Source organism: Vicia villosa, unplaced genomic scaffold, assembly GCF_029867415.1.
Source record: "Vicia villosa cultivar HV-30 ecotype Madison, WI unplaced genomic scaffold, Vvil1.0 ctg.000041F_1_1_1, whole genome shotgun sequence".
In the NCBI taxonomy this organism is placed as follows: Eukaryota; Viridiplantae; Streptophyta; class Magnoliopsida; order Fabales; family Fabaceae; genus Vicia; species Vicia villosa.
Genome location: NW_026704972.1, coordinates 903,762 through 927,197, shown reverse-complemented (window position 1 = coordinate 927,197; position 23,436 = coordinate 903,762). Strand labels below are relative to the sequence as shown.

At 31.7% G+C, this 23,436-nt stretch overlaps 2 protein-coding genes and 1 non-coding gene across 3 annotated transcripts; 1 reads left to right on the top strand and 2 right to left on the bottom strand.

Moving 5' to 3' along the window:
• Window positions 1–4,687: 4,687 nt before the first annotated feature.
• TRNAA-CGC (transfer RNA alanine (anticodon CGC)) lies at window positions 4,688–4,760 on the bottom strand. Its single transcript has one exon. It is a non-coding gene; the product is annotated as a tRNA-Ala (tRNA).
• A 2,591-nt stretch (window positions 4,761–7,351) lies between these two features.
• On the bottom strand, window positions 7,352–9,290 carry LOC131622717 (pentatricopeptide repeat-containing protein At3g18970-like). Its single transcript, XM_058893752.1, has one exon. The coding sequence runs from the start codon at window positions 9,084–9,086 to the stop codon at window positions 7,650–7,652; it is 1,437 nt and encodes a 478-aa protein (XP_058749735.1). The 5' UTR covers window positions 9,087–9,290; the 3' UTR covers window positions 7,352–7,649.
• A 10,505-nt stretch (window positions 9,291–19,795) lies between these two features.
• LOC131622706 (zinc finger protein ZAT9-like) lies at window positions 19,796–23,431 on the top strand. The gene is made up of 3 exons (XM_058893745.1): window positions 19,796–20,587; window positions 23,060–23,143; window positions 23,306–23,431. Exons 1-3 carry the CDS (start codon window positions 19,796–19,798, stop codon window positions 23,429–23,431), a joined length of 1,002 nt encoding a protein of 333 aa, XP_058749728.1.
• Window positions 23,432–23,436: the final 5 nt, after the last annotated feature.

Sequence of the window (23,436 nt, the reverse complement as noted above, 5' to 3'; positions counted from 1 at the left end):
ATTATAGTTTTTAACAAATTTATCCCTTGGCTTTCACTATTCTTCCTCTGAAGAAATTCTCTACCAAACAAGTAAGCTTCTTTGACATCAACCCTTCCTCAAAAAATCAATAACAACTCAGCGGTTACATGCATTTTTATCCCTTATTTTATGCAAAATTCATTATACACTTCTGCAACAGCTTCAAGGAATTCATAAAGCCTTGAACTCAATCTTATAGCTCTTCCTTATCATAAAAGCCTCCACTAGTTAATGATGAATGAATAACAACATTTAAACCTTCTAAAATATATAGACCACATATTTTAGACCCATTAACAATAATCAATTCATCACGCCAAATCTTCAATACTCCGCGTTCAACTCTAGTGCAATAGCCTAGAATATCAAACATACTTATATATAACAAATTTTGCTCGAGTTTTGGAACATACTCACATTATGAAGAAGAAACTCTTGATCATCTAACATTTTAAATATGACCGTACCAATACCATGAACTTTGCAACCCTTATTATCACCTAGGTGAACTACTCCACCTCGCCCCAACTTCAAAGTTCAAAGTATTTTATTCTTGGACACATGTGATAAGAGAAACTTAAGTCAATAACCCAACTATCTTCAGTTTCTAAACTCGATACTACTAGTGCACCAACATCCTCATAACCATCCTTATCCAAGGCAACTGCAACTTAAACACAATCTTCATTGACCTTTCTCTCAGGACAATCCTTCTTAAAGTGACCAGTTTTTTGACAATTAAAATTTTTTACCTTTGATTTGTCAAACCCTATTAATTTGGACATCCCTTTACGCTCACTTCCTCCTCTTGACACATTTAAGCCTTCACCACTATCTTCAATCCTCAAATCTCCTGCCATTGAAAATTCTTTGGATTTTACCGCCGTTTGGACTTCATCCAAAGTGATAGTACCTTCCTTACCATAAAGGAGGACATCTATAAAGTGCTCAAAGGATCAGGGTAAAGAACTCGACAAGAGTAAAGCCTTGTCCTCATCATCAATTTTCACTTTAATATTTTTAAGATCATCAATAATCTTGTGAAGTTTTGTAACCTGTTGAACTATGGATTGTTCTCTACCATTCAGAATGAATAAAGTTGTTGTTTCAGACACTACCTGTGAGTCAAAGACTAGGTCATATACAATGATTCAAGTTTTACCCACATAGCAACTGCAGTTTTCTCTCTGACGACTTCTCTAAGAACTTTATCCTCGAGGTACAAGATAATGGCACTCTCGGCCTTCTCCATCATCTCGGTCTTTGCTACTTTAGGTAGGTGTGTAGGAATCGATTACTCGCCCTTCAAAGCATCAATACAATTATCTTGAATTATAATTGCTTGCATCTTAATTTTCCACAACCCAAAATGGTTGTTTCCAGAAAATTTCTCGATCCCTCATTTATCCATGGTGCTCACTTGTAAACAATACCCCTTGGCCCACGGTGGGTGCCACTTGTTGTGGATTACGAAAAGGTTCAATTCAATCAATAATTTATTATGTGAGGCAAAGAACAGTAGCAACCGAAATAAATGGCCTTCGACAATAATAACCAATAAGCAGAAAATATAACAGAATAAAGCGAAAAGAGATGAAAAGTTTGTTTACCCAGTTCGATCAAAAGATCTACTCTAGGAGATATAGCAGCTCTCCAATTCACTATACTAAAAAAGTTGTTACAAGAGATTACATATGAGTTACAGAAAATATCCTTCGCCCTTAAAGTTCTCAAGAACAACGCAAATTGCTCCCAAGAACAAATTCCTATTTTCTACCCAAGTGTTTTACAACCTCTCCAACTCTCAATATATGATTCACTCAAACCCAAAATTTATAAGTAATTGGCAACCACTTAGATAACTCCAAAGATTTCCCAAAACCCTTGTCTTTATAAGTTTTCCAAGAATACCATAAACCCTAAGATTGTTTAACCCTAAACCGTTTTCTCCCTTTTACTCTAAAGCTCTAAATTGTCACACTTTCAAAATACGTATATATATATATATATAAAAGCTAAAATCCAAGCCCAAAAAACACAACTCGTTAATTGTTATAATAAAATATTATAAATATTTTATATTAATTTAGACTATTTCTAAATTAATATGTATCTAATATTCTAACATTAAATACCGGATCCGCAAACTGAACTGGTTAAACCCGAAATCCGCAAATTGTTCAAATCAGACATTCTTGCACATTTTCGACTTTCTGATATTGACAATCTCAAAATATGTTTTCTATCTATTCATCAACAAAGATTTTAAGACATACTTCAACACTTACACTTACGCATAGTAGCTTACGGGTAGAATGTTCAACCGTTCAAAGTTGGTGCTAAGTTTAAGTAATCTATGACTACACATATAATATTAGGTAAAAAATAAATTTCTCTATTTGAGGGAAAATCGAGACGCTATTCAAATTGATCCTCAAAATAATACTTTTCTTCTGAATTGGTTCTAAAATATTATAATTCACGTTTTTTTCTACAACTAAATCATTTAAAAATGGATGTATAATTTAATTTTTAATCATGGATGATATAGGCTGTTTAATGAAACTAATTTGAACTCGGTAAATGGAGAGAAATTATTGATTAGTGTGTAGAGAAGCTATAGAAGGATAAATTGAAATGATAATGATGATGATATTCGTTGCTTTTGCGGTGAAAATATAAATTTTAGAACAACAAATATAAGTATCAATATAAGAAGTTTTACTCTCTAAGTTAATAATGGTTACTTCTCCATCTATAAGGTGACTGACAAAAGAAATTATTCTGGACTGGACTGGCGCCTGACCCAACTGGACTAAGGCCCAAATATTTCTCAGCCCATGGGACATTCCTCCTCGTCGTTAGCTGCCCGTCAGACGGGCGTAAGCACGTGGCCTTCCACTAGCTTTGGCATCGGGCATGACTTGTCCTGAGCCAGGTCACCTACGCGAGTACCTCTCCATTTCTTCTGCCGAGGACTCCCTCCTCGTAGGGTTCCTTCACCTCCAATCCTTAGAATAAAACAGAGTCCACGCTCTCCCTGAAAGACCGCGTCTCCCCTTAAACTTCAGAGCGGTTGACCCAGGATGGAGACCATGTGCTGGTCTCCACTACACACGTAGGATCATGGCAGACTCCGAATTAGGTCTGGGTATCCAGTCCAATTGCGAGACCTTGGCCTAGCGTTGGGGGCTATAAATACCCTCTTTCACTAGAGGGTCAAGTAACATTAATTCATTCTCTCCTTACCTTGTACTTGCACTCTGATTGCTCCCTCTTCTCACTTTGGCATCAGAGTACCTTGCAGGTACACCCCCTAGTTCACTGAAAATCCAGACTGTTGCAGGCCACGAAGATCCATATGATCCGGTAGATCAGAAACTATCTTTAAGAACTAAATAATCCTTTCAAAAAAAATTGTTGATATCAAACTATTGCTAAAAAATTGCATTAAGTCTTTAATATTAATACAATCACATTACGACTATACAGTCCTCTTTTTTAAATTATTGAATATTTTGATAATGTGTATTCAAATTTTACTTTAATAAATTTAATGATTGACCTCAAGTGTTTAATGAATTTTTGTTAAAGACAAATTGTTTATGGCATTAGGAATATGGATTATATCTTCATGAATAACGAGACTTGATCACTCTTTCTTAAACCTGAAAAAAAAATCAAAAAATAAGGACGTCACATACTCATCTAAAATTTTAAAGTATTAGATACATGAATCACATCTTTTATAAATCAAACATTCTATCTATTCATAGACGATGTGAAACTTAACCAATTACACTATGCACATACTGATTTTAATCTTTCTTTATATCTCCCACACACAATATTTTTTTTTTTAAATGATAAATTTGTTATTTCTAATATTTATGTACAATATCATATATGTTTTCTATACAGAAAAATATTTGACAAAAGTTAGTATTATACTATAGATATTAATTATTTTATATATTAGAATTTACTAAAATGTTTGATTAAAATTTAATTATTGAGTTTTTCTTTATATTAGAATTTTATATATTCTTGAATGAATAAATATATTATATATCAACTGATTATGGTTACATTTTTTATAAAATATAAGTAGATATTTGACTAAAGATAGTATTTTTGTTGTATAATGTTTTTTATTTCTAGATTTGACTATAATATAAATTAATTTTTTGTAAGATAAAATATATATATATTTGACAAAATGTTGTATTTCTAGAATAATAATAATAATAAATATTAATTATTTCTAATATTCTTTATATATGACTAAAGATAATTCTTTTGTAATAAAATATTTTTGTAGAATATATATATATATATATATATATATATATATATATATATATATATATATATATATATATATATATATATATATATATATATGTATATATATATATATATATATATATATATATATATATATATAAAATACAAATATATTTTTGAAAAAAGATAGTATTTTTAATATATGATTATTATTCCTAATCTTTCTTTATATATTATAATTTACTAAAACAATTAATTAAAATTCAATCAATGAGTTTTTCTTTATATATTTTTGTAATTAAGCTATTTTTGAATTTTTAAAATCAAACTATCAATTAGAAATACTAAAATAATAGATAAAATCTCAAAATTACTCAATTGGAGGTGCGGGGAATCGAACCCCGTGCCTCTCGCATGCGAAGCGAGCGCTCTACCATATGAGCTACACCCCCCTTTGATGGTAAATGTCTGATTTTATTTAATTTAACTTTTATATGCATTAAAGAAGTTAAAATAAATAAAACAAAAATTAGGAAAACATGAATGAAACTCATGAAATTAAAAAATATCTCTTTTACATTAAACAATTTATATATCTAGTGATGGTAATTACCAATTAAGCTTCCTTCTATATAGATATCACCTCTATAAAAGACTTTCAACCTGTAGTAGAATGATTATTCAAATACTTACACAGATGTTGTTTTCTCTTTTTTATTAGTATCCATGATGAGCAACATTTGAATTTAAACTATTAACAATAACAATTGAATATGTCATATCATAATCTTAAATATAATTCTTCTTTTTCATATTGAATCATTCTACAAACCAACAATACATGTATTAGGAAATTTATAATCATGTTGGTCTCTCCTTGTTTCTTATAACATGTACTAAAACATTTGCAATTAGTATCGGTGGCACAAAAAATCTTCTAGCAAAAATATTAGATAATATCATTTTCTCGTGATTATTAATATCACTACGATTTTATTTATAATGTCTTTAACTTCTAGACTAAGTTGATAAAGGATTCTTTTAAGTCAACTTGAGCGGTATAAAGAGTGACTATAACATGTTTTTTAGAAGTCGGAGATACAAATTTTAATCTAAACATAAACACAAATTAAGAGGTGTTCTTCCTATAATCAATATCTCTTTCATAGCACGAATCTGACAATCCTTGCTGATTTATTTGTATATATATTGATGTATGCATTTAACAAACATGCATGAAAGATGGATTTGAACACATATATGCCTCAGTAAAGGAAACAGATAAAGCCAATTAGGAGGTGACTGCCACTAGTTGTTCAAAATGAAATAAAAAACAAGTGAGCAATAAATGGAATTATCCTCCAAAGTTACTTGATGAGCAACATGTATGAGAGGTTCTTCACACCAAGCATCCCTCCAAAACTTATTTGAGCTTTCATTTCCAAGCAACCAACGAGTCTGAACAAATGGTGGATTTACTTGTGCCAAAAACATGTCATTGTGCTTCAGAGTACTATGTAAAAACTTGAGTGAGAGTAAAATGTTTGCAACCTTGCCTTTACATAAGATGAAAATATCATCATCATATAGAATGTGGGATGACACCTACATAATCCTAGTTCATGTCATCATCTCAGGGTTTACATCATAAACTAACTTTGATATGCTTCTACTTAAAACATCCTCAGCTATAAGTAGGTGCACTCTCTAATGTTTCTACCATGAATGAAAATCTCTTTACTCATTAGAAATAAGAATATGCATGATTTGAGTAAAGCCTATCAGCTAGAATTTTGGATTAATTAGGTTCAGTGAATACATTGTCTCCATCTTTGAGCCAGTTTGAGTTTCATAGATTGTTCACAGTTGTAGTAGCATCTCTAACCAAGCTATGCACATTTTGAAACACTTCAAAGTTTTAATCTTTTAGCTTTTATTTCAAAAGGTAGATGTTTTTATTTAGAAGATACATGAGACAAAATACTACTTGAGTGTTCCAATTTGAAGCTATGAAATCCCTGCAACTCTCATGAATGGTCCACATTTTGATGGATTTAAACTAAGACATAAATTAATGACTGAAAAAGGGATTCAAATAGAATGGGAAAATGGTCTGAATGAAGTTTGATAAGGCTTGAAGCTGTAACTGAGACACGAGAAATAAACCAGCTCTGAGTGCAAATGCACCTGTTCGACCCTCTACGCTCATGAGCCCCTAGATGGATTTAAAGTATCATATATATCACCAAGGAATGAGACGAGTGGCTTTTAAAGAATTAAGATTATCACACATAAGTGACAAGTAGAATCATATATTACATCTAGACCTATCAATTGATAACCCATGTCAGTTTGGTATGAGACAACCTGAACACTGGTAAAACTTATCTGAGGAATCAAAATCATAATGCAGATGCACCATAAGTTAAGTTAGGGACCACACTAACTCTAGTGTTCATGGCAAACAACTTTAAACCTAAGGATTTACAAAATATTGCAAGAAAGATACCAAAGTTCATCCAAGGTTTCGCCAGGAAACAGAAATATGGCTTATGCAGAATCAACACATTTTTTAGGGCTAATCTGGTAGGGGCATTGGCAAGACCCCTAGCATTCCAGAATAAACACTTGATGAGAAACTTCTTAATTGCAATGCACTAATTCAATTCAACCACTACTTCTCTTGTACTATCTCTAAGAAAGTGGTATCTAACATCTATGTGTTTGCATCTTTCACGCGTAGTTGGATTTTTCGACAATTTGATTACAGAGTTGTTGTCAAAGAATATTATAGTCTTCTTCTTTTGATCAAATGCTAAAGAAAGTAATATATGGTCAGAAAATTAAAATAACTAGCAGGTGTGTTTGGGGTTCTTAGCATAAAACGCACAAATATTGCACCTGACACGAGTACCATTCAAAACAAGGATATGTTTATTTAAGAATTATAGGACACATCACAAATATAGCAAAGCACATACTATAAGTATGAAAACACAACTTGAGTCTGAAAAAGACTATTAATATTTTAAAAGTTGAACACAGGTCATTGCAAACAAAACAAAACAAAACAAAAATACAATTGCTTATCTAATTATTGTGGTAGTCTCGTATCTTTATAGCTGTAAAATTTCAAAAAATGAAGTATATAAAATGCAACTGGGATCATTTTGAAATGTCTATGAGTCTATCTTTGCTCAGAGCAGCAACACTGCCCGCTTAAGAAGTGTATGGCACGGTCCAACAACAAATTGCGAATAGCGGAATATAATCGTTTATTCAAAATTATTGTCTTGCTAACATACTTTTCTTCCATAAAATAATCCAATATCAATTGTTAATTACAATGAATCATTGCTCAAAGTTTGAACTGAGCTAAGACCGGATTTATTAAAGACACCCTTAGTCTTCATTTTCTTCCTTACAACTTCAACATCATTCCATCTTTCTGCTGAAGCATAGACATTTGACAAAGCAACATAATCTTCACTCTTATGAGCAAACTCCTCATAACTCTTCTCTTTAAACTTTAGAAGAAACCTCCCCACCTTCTCTCCCATTACAACATCCCCATGAATCTTACAAGCACTGAGCAAGCTCCTCCAAATCACAGTGTCCGGACTAATCGGCATTGCCACAATAAAATCATAAGCCTCGTTCAAGTTTCCATTCCTTCCAAGAAGATCAACAACACAGCCATAATGTTGTATCTGAGGCACCACACCAAATTTCCGTTCCATATCACGAAACAACCGAAGCCCTTCTTCAACGAGCCCTGCGTGACAACAAGCCGACAACAAACTCGCAAAAGTCGTTTCATTCGGCTTCACGCCATCATCTCCCATCTTATACAAAATCCCCAACGCCTCTTCCCCTCTCCCATGAATAGCTAGCCCGGTAGTCATCGCAGTCCAAGTCAAAACGTTCCTCAATTTCATCTGCCAGAAAACATACAAAGCACTCTCAAGACACCCGCATTTTGAATACATATCAACAAGTCCCGTCCCTATAAACACATCATCTTCAACCTTACACAACATTTTCACCGCAAACCCGTGTAAGCAAACACCAATTTCCATCATACCTAACTGAGAAGCCGCAGAAAGCAAACAAACCACGGTAGTATCATTCGGTCTAACATCACTCAACATTTCCTTAAACAAACACAGCCCATCCACAGCATTTTTCTGATTTCCATCTTTTACCGAACAATAACCAGCAATCATAGCATTCCACGTGACGACAGTTCTCTCAGACATTTCATCAAACACCTTACGTGCTGACTTAACATCTCTATTGTTAGCATAAAAATGAATTAAAGTAGTTGGAACTAAAACATTGGAAGTTTCAAAACCTTGTTTTATAATTAAGGAGTGTAGTTCTGTTCCTAATATTAACGTTGTATATGAAGGGGAACGAGCACAAGCTCCAAATATGAAATTGAAAGTGCGGTGATCGAAATGAAACAGTTGTTTAGAGAAGTTGGTTTTGAAAAAGTGAATAGAGTGGTTAAGGGGGGTGCATTTAATGAGAGTGTTGAAGAGGAACAAATGTGGGGTATGTAAGTAGTAAAAGATGGAATTGAGGAAGTTAGGGTTTGTAGAAGTGGAAGAGTAAAGGTTGATTAATTGGGACAAGAGTTTGGGGGAATTGAGGTTGCTGGTGATTAGTTGGGCGTGGATTTGTTTAATGTTGTTGTTGTTGTTTTTTATTGAGGTTTGTTTGGGTAAAGAATTTAAGAGTGAAATACATTTGAGTCTTGGAAGGGTTATTGGCATGAGATGGATTGGAAAAGCTCTTGACAGAATGTGTTTTTGTGAGTGTTAAGGTTGTTTCTGTTTTCACTTGGCTTGTTTGAAAATTGATTCTTACGTTTGAATACACAAAGGTTTGTTTTTTATCATTGTTTAGAAAAGGCTACACTGATAGACTACACGCAGGGGTTACCTTCACCCACTTTTTTCATTGACCTCCGAGTACATTAATTTAGAGAATTTTTTTTAGACCCCTATGGAGAGAACTTCCAGCTAAAAACCCAAAACTATATCTATTTTGGAAATAATTTTTTTTCAAAATTTTTTCAGATTTCGAAAATACACTTTCGAAAATATCACATGGCGGTGTTTTCGAAAATGCATTTCCGAAAACACCCATTTTTAAGAGTTTTGGAAGTACACTTCAAAAATTCATGCTTTCTAAATTGTTGAGACAACACCCAGAGCAACAACTTGCATTTCTATTCTCAATTAAATCTACTTCCTTCTTGACCAATAGAGCTTCAAAAAACCATGCTCCAACAGAGATCCCGCTAATAAAGCACATAAATCCAACTAATTGTAATCTATTCTCTGGAAGTTGGGTGTTTGATAACTCTTCAAATCCTCTTCTCTATGACTCTTCAACTTGCCCCTTCTTAGAACCTCAATTTGATTGTAAAAAGTTTGGAAGACTAGACACTGATTATCTTAAATATTCTTGGAAGCCAGATTCATGGCTTTGGCTAATATGCATAAGGATTTTCCTTATGTACCATGCATAAGCCTATATAAGCCATTGGATCATGTTTTTAATCCAGTATTGAGTATTGAGTATTGAGTGGTGAGTATTGAGTATTGAGTAATAACAATTGATGTCTAGAATTTGATCCAATAATCCAAGGGTCCATAATAATCTATGCACGGTGCATAGATTTTTATCTATGCACGGTAACTGCACCCCAGATTCATGTTCCTTACCAAGGTAGAGGTGTTATAGTGTTTATATTTATTTATGTTTAAGTATCTATGTAAGAGTTAATGTTGTTTTTGTGTGGTGTAGGTTCAATGGAGAAGATTTCTTGAACAAGTGCAGGGTAAGAAGATAATGTTTATGGGTGATTCATTGAGTCAAGAACTGCCCTTCCCTTTCAGTTTGGTCAAGAACTGCTAAAACGAAACAACAACAACAACCAAACCACCTAAATCTATTTGAAAGTATTTTTTCGAAAATGCATTTCCGAAACACTAAAAATGAGTTATTTTGGAAATGTATCTCCGAAAACATCCCCCATTTGATGTTTTCAGAGATGCATTTCCGAATTCTAGAAAAATCTGGAAAAAAATTACTTCGGAAATACATTTTTGAAGTAGGAGTATTTTTGGGTTTTCGCCGCGGGTGACCAAGAAGATATGAAGGTCTATAAAGAAATTCTCTTAATTTATGGAAAAAATAGAGTAATAAATAGGAGTATAGGACGTGGTTGAATAGAAAACAAAGTTATTAATTTTGCAAACTGGTTTATAATTTAGGGTATAGGAAGTATTACTTATTGTTAGTTACTTAGTTCCTTAGTAGGAATTTATTTATCAACAAACATGGGTGCACATTTGAGTTTGTCTTTCCTAGTTAAGGTGAAGGTCGGCCTCAATATCTTTTGAAATTTTGTTTGACCACAAATAAGATCCGAAAAGGATAATGAATAGAGAAATAAAATACAAAGTAAATAACATTGATACTCGTAACTTAGTTCGGTGCAACATTAACTATGCCTAGAGGGTTACAACTCAAATGAAAAATAATTCATTAATTTAAGTAGGAAAAAATATAACCAATCATTTGGGTTCCAGTGGTAAAGGAACTCCTGCAAAGTTCTCACTTTCACTCAAATATTCTCATAAGTGTTTGCAAGAAAATAATCTTCAACATGATTTGGATTAAAATACTTTTTCCAAATGCAATCTTTGCATACTTTTGGATGAACAAAAACATAAATGAATCTTGTAATAAATGCTAGAGCGATCACAAATACATAGAGTAGTGTGCACCCGAGTTAAATAGAGACATGATGTCTCACAACAAGTCAACACATGTTGCATAATAAGTTGCCTACAAAAATTAGTCAATCACTTGTAATAACAAACTCATCATTTTGCTATCTTTTAAGAAAAAGTATTAATGCAAGGATTGACACACCTTCTTCTAGATTAGATCACACAATGGATGCTAAGCACACAGTGAATACTAATTAATATTGACATCATTCAACCAAGTAACAAAAGTATCTATCTTACTAATCTTACCGGTTGATCAGAATCTTAAGTGGACCAGAGACTTCGCGTACAATGCTGGAATCAAGGAGAGGGGGGAGGTGTACCTGCAAGGCACTCAGATGATAAAGTCAATAAGAGCACAGAGATACATTAGAATGTTTAAGATTGGATTTGAATACCTGATCCTCTCAAGTGAGAGGGTATTTATAATGTCCCCACCGCATGGCCATTGGTCCCTATTTTGGGTTGGGCATCCGTGACCCAATTCCAAAATAGGTGACTGCCTGAATTTTCTCCGTGAAAGCAGGGTCAGGCAGGTCATGCTCGACGTCCTGGATGGGCTGTGCATAATGCAAAGTTCTATCTTTTCATGAATCATTGCCATTCTAAACTATTTCAAACCTTCATAGAAATGTCTCAAACTTTTGCATCAATTCATAGAGGGTTCTTAGGATATATTTAAGGCAAAATACATCAAAATTTCAAATGGTCTCTGTAACACCCTGGATTTCCGCTTACCCCGCGGGGCTTCCGGCCTACCAAGCATGTCACCAGCTTAATCAATAATCCCCCCTAGGTCCGCTTATCGGCTGCCCAGGAAATATTGTTTTTGCCTCCCGCAGGAATCGAACCACGTACCTAGGGGTTAAGTACGTATTCATAGCAATTCCTGCTACCACTTGAGCTACTAGCTCAATTGGTAGCAGGAATTGCTATGAATACGTACTTAACCCCTAGGTACGTGGTTCGATTCCCGCGGGAGGCAAAAACAATATTTCCTGGGCAGCCGATAAGCGGACCTAGGGGGGATTATTGATTAAGCTGGTGACATGCTTGGTAGGCCGGAAGCCCCGCGGGGTAAGCGGAAATCCAGGGTGTTACATTAAAAGGCGCCTTTTTAATGTAACACCCCGATATCCGCTGCACGCATCAACCGTGTCGGCCAACCGAGCATGTTACCGGCTTAATCAATAATCCCCCCTAGGTCCGCTTATCGGCTGCCCAGGAAATATTGTTTTTGCCTCCCGCAGGAATCGAACCATGTACCTAGGGGTTAAGTACATATTCATAGCAATTCCTGCTACCACTTGAGCTAATGTAACACCCTGGATTTCCGCTTACCCCGCAGGGCTTCCGGCCTACCAAGCATGTCACCAGCTTAATCAATAATCCCCCCTAGGTCCGCTTATCGGCTGCCCAGGAAATATTATTTTTGCCTCCCGCAGGAATCGAACCATGTACCTAGGGGTTAAGTACATATTCATAGCAATTCCTGCTACCAATTGACCTGTAACACCCTGGATTTCCGCTTACCCCGCAGGGCTTCTGGACTACCAAGCATGTCACCAGCTTAATCAATAATCCCCCCTAGGTCCGCTTATCGGCTGCCCAGGAAATATTGTTTTTGCCTCCCGCAGGAATCGAACCACGTACCTAGGGGTTAAGTACGTATTCATAGCAATTCCTGCTACCAATTGACCACTAGCTCAATTGGTAGCAGGAATTGCTATGAATACGTACTTAACCCCTAGGTACGTGGTTCGATTCCTGCGGGAGGCAAAAACAATATTTCCTGGGCAGCCGATAAGCGGACCTAGGGGGGATTATTGATTAAGCTGGTGACATGCTTGGTAGTCCGGAAGCCCTGCGGGGTAAGCGGAAATCCAGGGTGTTACAGTCTCTTTCATTCAAAATTCACATACAATTCAAACAATTTTCAAAGTGGTCATACATCATAAAATAATGAAACTTTGTGCATAAACTTTCATATCATTGAAAAGTTTAAATCAAATTTCTGAGCACTTAAGGTCATATATTATTGAATTGTACATTTGAAAGAGAAGTTCAATTGTCTATTGAAATTGATTCAAGGACAACCTCATATATTTAAATTTGTTCAAGTATTGTAATTGATCACAAAGTGTTCGGTGACTTAATTTGTAAAGAAAATGTGTGTACTTTCTAAAAGTGTTCTTAAATAGAAAGTGGTATATTTTCTATTTGTGTTGGAAAAAGTTCTTGATTAAGGGAGATTTAAAGTCCACCATATTGATGGTGTTTGTGAAAAGTTCTTTTGAATTTAGTTGATTCAAAGTCTACCATAGGTTTTGTTTTTATGTTAGAAGTGTTAGTTTTCCATGGTTTTTGTATTTGGCATAATTTTGCCAAAACATGGTTCTTATCTGATGTTGAACAAGATGTTGTAACATCTTGTCCTACTGTCATAACAGGTTCAACTATTATGTGTTTTGATAGATGTTCTGTCAGATGTTGTGACATCCTACACCAGAACATCCTGATAGTCACACAGTTTTTTTATCCTCGAAAGATTTGATTGAAAAATGTGAGAATATGGAATATTCAGATATTTATTATAGGTGCAGGCTATCAAGGATTGTTTAGGACAAATATAAATTAGTCTATGTTTTTAGAAAAAAAATCTTTGAGATTTCTTTTAGAAAACTAAGATTTAATTTGATTTGATTTGTTCCTAATTTGTAAAAAGATCTTGCAGTTGTTTTCAGAAAGGAGAAGAATGAATTTTTTTAAAGTCCAAGCCCATACTGCAAGAGTCTATAAAAAGGAACTTGGGAAACCTAGTTTTGCAAGCATTCATAGAAAAGAAACCGTTGATGCAATAAGGGTTGTTGTTTTAGGAGTCTCTCAAGTTTTCATGTGTTCTTTTATTTTGTGTCACTCATGTATCTTTTGATACATTGAGGTGGACGCGTGTTCTCACTCTTGAAGCTTTTAAATAAGAGAGTTGAGTATTGTTCTTGATCAAATTTTTTAAGCAAGATCAAGTATTGTTCTTAGTTAGGGTGCTTAACTAAGTATTTTTATTAGAAAGTGTAAATTTTCTATTTGGGTTCCCTTGATCACAGAGTGTGTGACTATTTATTATTGCGGTGATTAGAGGTGGGATGTCGACTTCCCAAGTCTAGATGTCGACTTCTAAGCAGAAATAACACTAGGTAGTGATTAGTCGAGAAGTTGTAAACTGGGACTGTTTAGACTTTGAACTAATACTGCTAATAGTGGATTTTCTTCCTGACTTGGTAGCCCTCAAAGTAGGTGTTGTTGCACTGAACTGGGTTAACAATGATTCATTGTTTTATTTATCATTCTGCAATTTATTTTTAAGTTCCGATAAGTTTGCTGTAGGTCAGCAGATGCTATAACATATGTCTTGATATTGTGTGCTGTTAAGACATCTATTGTAAGGGCCAAAATTTCAAGAAGATTGTAAGAGAGGTCTTGGTGGGAGGCTTTCGCAAATATCTAACATAGTGACAAATCTTTCAAGGTGTGAATGGACTAGATGTACCCTTAAGTTGTAAAGGGGAACTAAGATAACTCTCTTATGTCTTTTACTTTCTTGTACTTTATTTTTTTCTTCACTTTTAGTTCTAAGTTCATCATCATAGTTTAAAAAAAAAATAAAAAGAAAAGAACATATGCAAAATAATAAGAAAAATTCATAAAACCTAATTCACCCCCACTTAACTTGCACTTTGTAGTTACAATTTGGATCAGAGCAGGTTAATGTAACTTGCTCCTCGATCCAGGAATATATTGTAACACCCTCTAAACTCCACGACAAAAATATTGCATAATCAGAGTAATTTAGCATGCATATCAAAATAGAGCGTCACATGTATTGAAAAACTTAAACAAAATAAACACAAAAGCATTTGGTCATGTTCATAACACGCATTTAAATTCATGTTCCATATGCACATTACAGCGGAATAATTAATCTTTTCAAAACGATACCAATATTAAAGTATCATAATATAAAGTCATGCATAAAAGCATAGGCAACAAAAGCTTGGTACAATACAATTGAGTCATACTTCTTTCATAAAAAATTAAATAAATGTTCTCATGAGCACACATTGTTTGTGAAATAAAAAGACATAAATAAATTCTTATATTTAACCTTTATGTTGATGATCTAATCTGCACTTGAAATGATTAAAGAATATTTGAGACATTCAAGAGCTCAATGCAAAAAAGATTTGTCATGATTTATTTAGGCAATATGAGGTACTTTCTTGGATTAGAAGCCATACAACTTAACTATGGGATATTCATGATTTAGCAAAAATATTATATGGAAATTTTGTTAGTATCAACATGGACTAATGTAACATAGTTTGTCGTCCCATAGCTCATAAAAGTAAACTAATTAGAGATGAAAGAGATATAGTTATTGATTCAACAAAGCATAAGAAAATGATGGGATTTTATTACGCTTAATCTTACCTTATAAGTTTGTCTAATTATAAGATACATGGAACCATTAATTGAGATTCACATGGCTATAGTAAAAAGGAACACATAAGTAAATCAGAGGGACAATGGGCTTTGGCATATTATACAAAAGGAACACATAAGAAAATCCGTAAGAATTGTCAAATTCATGCTATGAAAGAGATATTGATGATAGGAAGAACACCTCTTATTTTGTGTTCATGTTTAGATTAAAATTTGTATCCCGGTCATCTAAAAAGCATGTTATATCCACTCTTTACACCATAAAAGTTGAATATGTTACAATTACTTCATGTGCTTACCATGACATTTGGCTTAGACAAATTCTTGACCAACATGGTCTAGAAGTTAAATACATTATAAATAAAGTCATATTAATATTAATAATCATGATAAAATGATATTATCAAATATTTTTGCTAGAAGAGTTATTGTAACGCGATACAAGTTGCAAAATTTTTAGTATATGTTATAAATTTGGTTGAGAAACAAAGAGCCGAACATCATGATTATAAAATTATTAATACATTCATTATTGGTTTGTAGAATGGTACAATGACAAATAATGATTATATTTAATATCATCATATTGGAGTGATATGACATATTCGTTACTATTATTAATGATAGTTTAAATTTCATGTTGTTCACAACAAGGATACTAATGATAAAGAGAAAACAACGTCAATTAAGTATTTAGACAATCATTCTATTAAAAATGAAATTCTTTTATAGAGGTGAACGTCTATCACATGGTAGAGCGCTCGCTTCGCATGCGAGAGGCACGTGGTTCTATTCTCTGCACCTCCAATTAATTTTTATAAGAGTTTTAATTTTATTATATTTTAATACTTCTAATTGATATTTAGTTTGATTTTAACCAAAGTCTAAGTTCAAATGTCAAAATAGTCATTAGTGTAGTTTTAATTAATAATGAAATTTTATTTTTCAAATTTTAAAATGTTTAAATTTTTAATATAGTAAATATTATTTATTAAATTTAACAAATGACAATAATAATTGCCATGTGATGTCTTAATTTTGTTTATAAAATACAATACATATTTTAAATTTAAAATAAAATATCTATCATAACTTTTTGAAAATAATATAATCTCTTTGTCAAAATTTACTTAGTCTTTATTGGAAAGGTTCATTGAATATATCAATTTGATAAACTAATATGTCATATATATATATATATATATATATATATATATATATATATATATATATATATATATATATATATATATATATATATATATGTTTTTTTTATCAAATTACTTAATGTTATAACAAATATTACAAATAAGAAATATTATAATGTAAAAGTACAATCTTTGGTTAAATATATATTTATATTTTATAAAAAAAGTATTTTTGCCTACTTAGTTGATATATACTATGTATATCCAATTTTAAAGGAATTTCCCAAAAATTCAAAAATAGCTTAATTACAAAAATATATAAAGTAAAACTCATTGATTAAATTTTAATTAATTTTTTTAGTAAATTATAATATATAAAGAAAGTTTACAAATAATTATCTTTATATAAAAATATAATCTTTTTTCAAAAATGTATTTTATTATATATTTAATTATATATATATATATATATATATATTTATTTATTTATTCTACATAAATATTAGAAATATTTTATTATATATTTAATTATATATATATTTTTATTCTACATAAATATTTTAAATATTTTATTATAAACGCATTATTCTAAGTCATATATAAATAAATTTTAAAAATAATTAATATTTATTATTATTATTATTATTATTATTATTATTATTATAGGAATACATACTTTTGTCAAATATATAAGCAAAATTATCATTTATTATTAATATTTATCATCTTATAAAAAATAATTTATTTTATTAGCAAATTTATAAATAAAAAACTCTATTTAATAAAAACAATTATTTAATAAAAATACTATCTATAGTCAAATATCTATTTATATTTTTTTTAAAAGTTTTCTTTGCCTTAATCAGTTGATATATACTATATTTATTCATCCAAGAATGTATATACAATTTTTATGGACTTTTCTTTGAAAATACAAAGTTTAATAGCTATTAAAATATATAAAGAAAAATTGAATAATTGGAATTTTTATAAACATTTTAATATATAAATATAATAAATAATTATATTATAAAAATAATAACTTTTATCAAATAGGTAGTATTTTTCTTTATAGAAAACATATATGATATTCTACATAAATATTAGAAATAACAAATTTATCATTTATATAAAAATTGTGTATGGGTGATATAAAGAAAGATTAAAGTGCAAACAAGTCATTCGAATAAAATCCACCAAAGAATTTTTAAAGTCTTGTATTGAGATACAAACGAGGGCACATGGTAATTCAAATTAGGTGTGCAAAGAGTTAAAAAATAATATAAAAACCTATTATTGATGCAATATAAGTTTCAAAGTAACATGCAAAATCATTTTCAAATACTTTGCAATTGAGACATAATTGGGGACACAAGTTACAACATACACTATGTCTAAATCTATATTATTGACACTCTGTTTAAACAGTAAAACTTTTTATTCTATATAATTACAACCTCGACTATAATATTGAATTCAAGTGTGAATTGTTAAGTTCCACACAATCTATAAAAAGATAGAATGTTTGATTTATAAAATATGTGATCTATAAATCTAATGTCTTCAAATTTTGGATGAAGATATGACGTCCCTTTCGAATGATTCCAAACCCTATTATAGGATGTGAGAATTCACACTTGTGAAAAATAATTTTGCTTTTAGGAATGAGTGATAAGTCTCATTATTTATAAAAGATATGATCCATATACCTAAAGTCATAAACAATTTATCTTTAATTAAATTTTATTAAACACTTGAGGTCAATCATTAAATTTATTAAAGTCAAATTTGAATACATATTATCAAAATATTCAATAATTTAAAAAAGAGGACTATAGTCATATTATAATTGTATTAATATTAATGACTTAATGCAATGTTTTTAGCAACAGTTTGATCATCAACAATCATTTCGAAAGGATTACTTGGTTCTTGAAGATAATTTCTTTTGTCAACCATCATATAGATTGAGTAGTATCCATTGTTAACTTAGATAATAGAACTTGTTTCATTGACACACATTTATTGCTCTAAACTTTATATTTTCACCGAAAAATCAATGAACATCATCATCATCATCATCATCATTGTCATCTCTCTGTTACCTTTATCCTTCTCCAGATACTCTACACACTGATCAATAACTCAATTTGTCGAGTTCAAATCAATTTCATTGAACGACCTATCATCCATGATTAAAATTTGAATTTTACATCAATTTTTAAATGGTACAGTGTTAGAAGAAATGTAAATTATAATATCTTAGAACCAATTTAGAAGCAAAGTGTTATTTTGAGGATCAATTTGACTAACGTTCCAGTTTTCTCTTAAAGTAGAGTATTTTATTTTTCACCTCACATTATGTATGTAGTTGTAGATTACTTAAACTTATCACAACCTTGAACCTTCTACCCCTAAGCTACTATGTATCAAGTATGCATGGTATTTGGGTAGGGATGTAGTGGGTTTTATTTTTATTTTTTAAGTATTACAATCAAACATAATCTCGTGATCAAATCATCCACTTCACAATAAACATGAGTTGAGTCAATATGAAGGAGATAATCTAAAATATATGGTGATAATAAAAAATATTTTACAATGTAATAATATTAAACTTTTACACTATCACTTGATATATCTATTATAAACAAAAATTTAATATACAATTAATAAAAAATAATAATAACTAAAACATAAATTATTTTGATTATTTCAAGTTAAAAACTACATGAATTTTTTTTTCATATAACTATCGTCAATTGGTAAATTTTAAATTATTTTATAGTGAAGGAAATATTCAAATGCTAAAGTAATAATATGATACCATTTTTTATTTTTTGTGCAACTTTATTTTTTTCCCTAATTGTTAGGAAGGTACATTGTTTAGTCTAAGGGCCTACATCCAACCGCACTGATAAGCTAGATGCATAGAATTAATTTGTTCTATTTAAAGGTCCAAACTCTTATGAGGACTTCTCAAAATAAAGAGGGAGCAAAGGGATAAGGAGTGTATAATTTTCTCCAACTATGGAGAATAATGGTCGAGTATGCACCATTTGTAATAGGTTCTTTTCTAATGGGAAGGCTTTGGGAGGCCACATAAAATCCCACTATTCCAAATTACCAATCCCTCCAAAACCTCCATTAAGTAGGCAAGTACCTGAATATTCAGTAGAGTCAACCCAACCTCCAAATCACTTTATCACCACATCTTCCTTATCAACTACAAATACAAGAAATAACTCCATACACAATCTTAGATCTTTGAAAAGAAACTGCTATTATAACCTAGAAAACTTTGGTAGGAAAATTGTGTTCGAGTTTTATCCAAAAAAACCAACTGGAAAAAGATCGAAACGCAGTCGTAGACAATTCAATGTGATTGAAGAAAAAGAAAAGAATACCCAAATTAGCGTGGCTGGAGAAAAAGAAGAGAATGCACAATTTAATGTCGCTGAAGAAAATGAAGAGAGCATACAATTTCAATTAGTGTATGATGATCATGATATGGAAGCTGCTAAAACACTGGTTATTATTTCTGCGAAAGAATGGCAACATATCGAGGAGAAATACTATCAAAAGAAGGCAAAAGTTTGTGAAAGTGATCCCGTTGGATTTAAGTGTGATATTTGTCATGAAGTGTTTCAATCTCATCAAGATTTTGTTGGACATGATAAAATGCATAAGGAAAGTAATAATCTATATGAAGAAGTCAGCGTAAGTGGAAACGAAGATGATATTGTATATGCAGAAGTGCATAAGTGTATGTATTGCTTCGAAATCTTTGAATGTGATGAATTACTTGAGAAACACAGGAAGGTACACTTATCTTATTCTTCTTATTCTAAGCCATAGAAACATGGTTTTAAATTGCGGTCGTGGTCGTTGGTTTAGGTTTTAATGTCATTGCATTTTCTTTGTTTGAATAATGTTAAACCTTTGGGTTTATTTTATTTTGATTATTATGTAAAAGTCTTGCTGGTAATTTTTACCTATTTTCTCTGTTACTTATTGTTTTTGCCTACAATAAATTTCTATTGAAATGGACATCTCTATTTTAGATCTTAATTTTCTGCAATAAAAATTATCACGTAGTTACAAGCAGTAATCAATCTTTTTCATTGATTTGATATCAAATGGTACAAATTACACTCTCATTAATTAAATGTTAAATAGCCTCGATTATTAACCAAAGATCAAACGAGCGAAAATTATAACTTTTTGACGTTGTTACAATAGACAAAATAAATTCCTCAATTCCTAAAAAATTGTTATTATTATATACAATGAATTAAATTTAATGATTAGTAAATTAGTGTCGCGACGTAAAAAATATTCGAGCATAACGAGCGCTCGAAATACAACAGAGTCGCCACTGGAGTTTATTTATTCTAAAAGAAAAGGAAAAATATCGATAAAACCCTTAAAAGAATGACAATATGTTAGAGGCAACCAAGTTATGGTCCGGAGTCGGTTATGCGAGGAGGAAGGTATTAGCACCCATCACATATGTTGTACTCAACGAGAAGCAATTAGTTAGTATTGCAAAAGAATGTTAGCGTACACTTGTTGTAGCTTATTCTAATTATTGCGAGTTATTTACAAAAGGAAACTCAAGACTACATAGTTCCGGTAGAAAAATACATATATGTTGATTGATTTTAATTGTAAAAAATGAGTTTAGTCGCACTTGGGTAGCAAAAAGACTCGATGGTTGAAAAACGCTCGCGCTTGGGCAAAGAAAGACTTGTTGATAAAAAAATCGCGCTTGGGCGATAAATGAATTTGATTTGTCGAGATTGATTTTAAGTGGATGACGAGTATTTGAATAACAAGCTAAGTACGGCTAGCATTCAAAATACACGAGAAAAAGACAGGATAAATACGTCCAAACCAATCCTTTTTCATCCAAATTGATTATGAAATTTGTGAGACGAATTAAGTCAAAAATATTTAATGGAAGACAAGCATTTGAACAATTAACTAAGTATGAGTAGCATCCAAAATACTCAGGGAAAAGAGAGGATAAATCCATCCAAACCATTCCTTTTTTATCTAATAAAGACCAAACTAAATTCGATTAGTTAACATGTTTTGAACGGAAAACAAGTATTTTAATGGGAAGCTAGATATGACTATCATTGAACACTCGGGAAACAGAGAGGATAAATATGTTCAAACCATTCATTTTTCAACCGGTTTTTATTATGAAAATATTTTGAAATATTTTCATTGAGTTTGAAAAATGACTTGATGTTGATCAAGCGTTTTGTTCGCATTTGTTTTGAAAATTTGATTGTTAAACGATCTTATTTTGATGATGAAAATGGTTTTGAAGTTTGATGAAGGTTAATTAAATATTTTTTAATTATTTTTGGAATGATTTGAGGTTGATTAAAAAATTTTGATTATTGATCTTGATGTGGAAGATAAGCTTGACGACAATGTAAAAGTATCGAAAAGTAACGCAATGCACAAAATGAATTAACGTGAAAGCATGAATATGTAGGAGAGTTAATGCACAACGAACATGCATTCATCGCAATCGAATCGAAAAGCAAACAATACATAACATGCATATGTTGAGTTGGCATAATATGATGACACTAATTGAGTTCACGTAACACGAGGAGTTAACGCGCAAAATCACTTAACGCGCAAATTGAGTTAATGTGACGCAAAGACGCGAATTGAGTTCACGTAACGCGAAGAGTTAATGTGCGGGAACTATAACGCAAGGACACGAATCATAATGCAAATTCATGAATTATAACACAAAGTCACAGATTATAACGCAAAGTCACTGATTGTAACGCAAGGAATAATGTAACTCAACAAAAATAAAGTAAACAAAATGAGAGTTAACGTGTCACAACAAATCGTGCGAGACGTCTTGTAGGTAGTGAAAAATCAACATATGGAGTTTTGATGACAAAAATGCGTATTGATAGTTTGCTGCAAACACTAAATAGATCATCTTAGAAAGACTCAAGACCAAAGTAATTTTACAATCAGACAATATTTAGCAAAAGCCTTGAAGCTTCCCTGATGCAAAGTGTGAAAGCTCTCCGAGTCATGTCTGTCAGTCATGTTTGAGTGAACTGAGTATTGTAAAGATAAATGTGGTAGCTTAAGAGTACTAAGGAAACTCACACACAAACACACACACACACACAAGCACTAAAAAACCTTTTCTATCAAAATAAAATGTTTCTAAAATATCCCAATTATGAGATTGGGGTGCTTAATAGCCATATTTATGACTATGCTCCCCTATTGGTTAAGCTGCAGGGCATTCATGTAATGAGGAAAATAGTTGCTCAACCTAGATTTAGGTTTTTAAACAATGTGGTGGAACAAGCAGATTATGCAAAGGTGATACAAAATAGCGGGAATAAAGTGGTACATGGTACTCCTACGTATAGGTTGTGGAGAAAATTGGAGAGCCTTCAACAACACCTTAGATCTTTAAATATAAGGGTTACTAACGAGGTTAAAAAGGTCCAAGAATATAGGAATTAACTTGATCAAGCTCAGGAGAAGCTTAGCAGGAACTTGTTTAATACTGAGTTGATGCAAGAAGTGGAGAGGATAACGGGTAAATTTATACAGGCTACTGAAGAAGAGGAAAAACTTCTCAGACAAAGATCTAAAGTTGATTAGATAAA